Consider the following 2149-nt stretch of genomic DNA (forward strand, 5'->3'; position numbering starts at 1 on the left):
GAATGTGTGTGCATCTACTGCCATCTTGTGTTTTGGACTAGAAAACCATCTGAAGACCTTGAGCTGGCAGGAGAGATTTTAACTATTATCAATCTACCAGCCATATTTCAGGATAGGAAACATATCTGTGTCAACAATAACAGAACTATTAATAGACAATGAAATCATTATAATAAATAAATAATAATAAATTAAATAATGTAAAATAAATAAAAAATGTGAAATAAATAAATAAAATAATTACACATTTAAATAAATACTTACAATAATTAAACATGTAAATAAACAAATAAATTAAATAATTAAATAAATAAATAAAATCATAATACTGAATTTGATACCAGAACTGCTCAAAACACCGATATTGACCTGCTGTTTTTCAAATAAGAACAAAAAAAAAACTCTTTTAATATTTATTTATATAACCGAGTAGAGTATATTGTTATTGATTATAGATTATATTGTTATAGATTATATAGATAAATTGTTTTATCTGTCAGGAATGACGTGTGTTTAACACAGAATTCTGAGCAGAAACAATATTATATAATTAATTTAAAAATAGTTAAATATTCTTAAACCAGATACTGTGTTCCTCATATTTTAAAAATGTAAAATTTGTAAATGTTTTATTTCATAACTTTCATCTGCAGAACAGCCGGCATTGTAGTCTACTCTCCCAGGATCAGGAAACATAATACTACAGCGAGAATAAAACTTACGCCTTCTTTCTTTGCGTGAACATTTGGGCGGCGTTATGCAAATCTTCCCACATAGTGATGTAGACATGTGGGGGCGTGTTAGAGCGAGCCGTTTTAGGTAGGCCTGGCTGACTCTTAACTTTTATAAAGCATATCTCTTTGGATTTGAGACTTTAGTCTTTGCAACTTTACAGATCTTCTTTATGCATCAAGAGCTTGTAACACTCCAAAGAGAAAGGAAAAATTGAAATCGCATCATATGACGCCTTTAACATGTGTAACACATTAATCATGTTTACATCTAACCAACCATCAAAACATAAAGATGACATTCAGAATATTTCGTTCAAAAAGTTTGCATTAATAGGACTGGACATAAATAAAATAAATAAATAAATTGCAAAAACTATATATAATAAAACAAAAAAAAAGTAAACTAAATAAAAATAAATTAAATGTAAATAAATAATTAAATATTTAAAATTTTACAATTTTAAATATATAAATTAAATATAAATAAATACATTTAAAATAAAAAAAGTAAAATAAATTAATAACATTTCAAATAATTAAATAACATTTCAAATAAATAATTAAATAATATTTAAAATAATTAAATAAATAAAAATTGTAATGTTATTAAATACATTAATAATAAATTTAAAAAAATTTTTAAATAATAACATTTTTTCAAAATTATGTAAATTTTATATAAATAAATAAATATATTTTTTTCCTATTTTATTTTAAAAACTCAAATCCCATCACATTTCATTTACTCTGGCAGAAAGACTGAAAATGTGCTATTGGTCCATTACAGTCGTTCCAGATCTATCCGACTCATTTATTCAAAGTCTTCTGCTAACCAGCGCTATAGCCAGCACAGGCCCAGTGTCTCATCCGTATACTGAAGAAACTCCAGACTCTAAACAGCTACAGCAGGAAAATCTTATTTCACTTGTGTTTCTCAAACAGCAAGCATCCAATTTAGCGTCACAGCCGGAGCGAAATGACTCTCGCGCATCAATCTCAGGAGAAGCGGGAAGGTTTTTGGCTCGGCTTGAACTGTGACACTTATTTCCGACGCCTTGATTGAGAGGAACCCCCGATGAATGCATAAAACATTCACACGTTCCCTCGCCTCACTGCTGAATTATGAAGGAATATTAACAGAGCGGATGAGCTCAGAACTTCACAGAAAACAATGCATTATAAGGTGCCTTACAAGGCATCATTAATGCATTCAAATAAAAAGAATAAAATATATAGGCACAATTCATGCATTAAAACTAAAACATAAAATATAACATTAGATTATTAAATATGAAATGAAAAACTTTTATTTTATATAAAAAAGTTTTATATAAAATATTTTATTTAGGCCTATTTTATATAGGCACAAGTAATGCATTAAAAGTAAAAAATTAAATATATAGGCACAATTAATG

The 2149-nt window shown here is 27.3% G+C and overlaps 1 protein-coding gene across 1 annotated transcript in view; it reads right to left on the reverse strand.

The window, feature by feature from the left end:
• Positions 1-93: 93 nt before the first annotated feature.
• The window catches only part of LOC107701353 (methyl-CpG-binding domain protein 2-like), a 22670-nt gene continuing 20614 nt past the window's right edge, over positions 94-2149 (reverse strand). The window contains exon 6 of the mRNA XM_016503341.1: positions 94-125. Coding sequence (XP_016358827.1) covers positions 94-125 — 32 coding nt within the window. The remainder of the gene's footprint in view (positions 126-2149) is intronic.

Source organism: Sinocyclocheilus anshuiensis, unplaced genomic scaffold (genome assembly GCF_001515605.1).
Source record: "Sinocyclocheilus anshuiensis isolate Anshui unplaced genomic scaffold, SAMN03320099.WGS_v1.1 scaffold2160, whole genome shotgun sequence".
NCBI classification, from domain to species: domain Eukaryota; kingdom Metazoa; phylum Chordata; class Actinopteri; order Cypriniformes; family Cyprinidae; genus Sinocyclocheilus; species Sinocyclocheilus anshuiensis.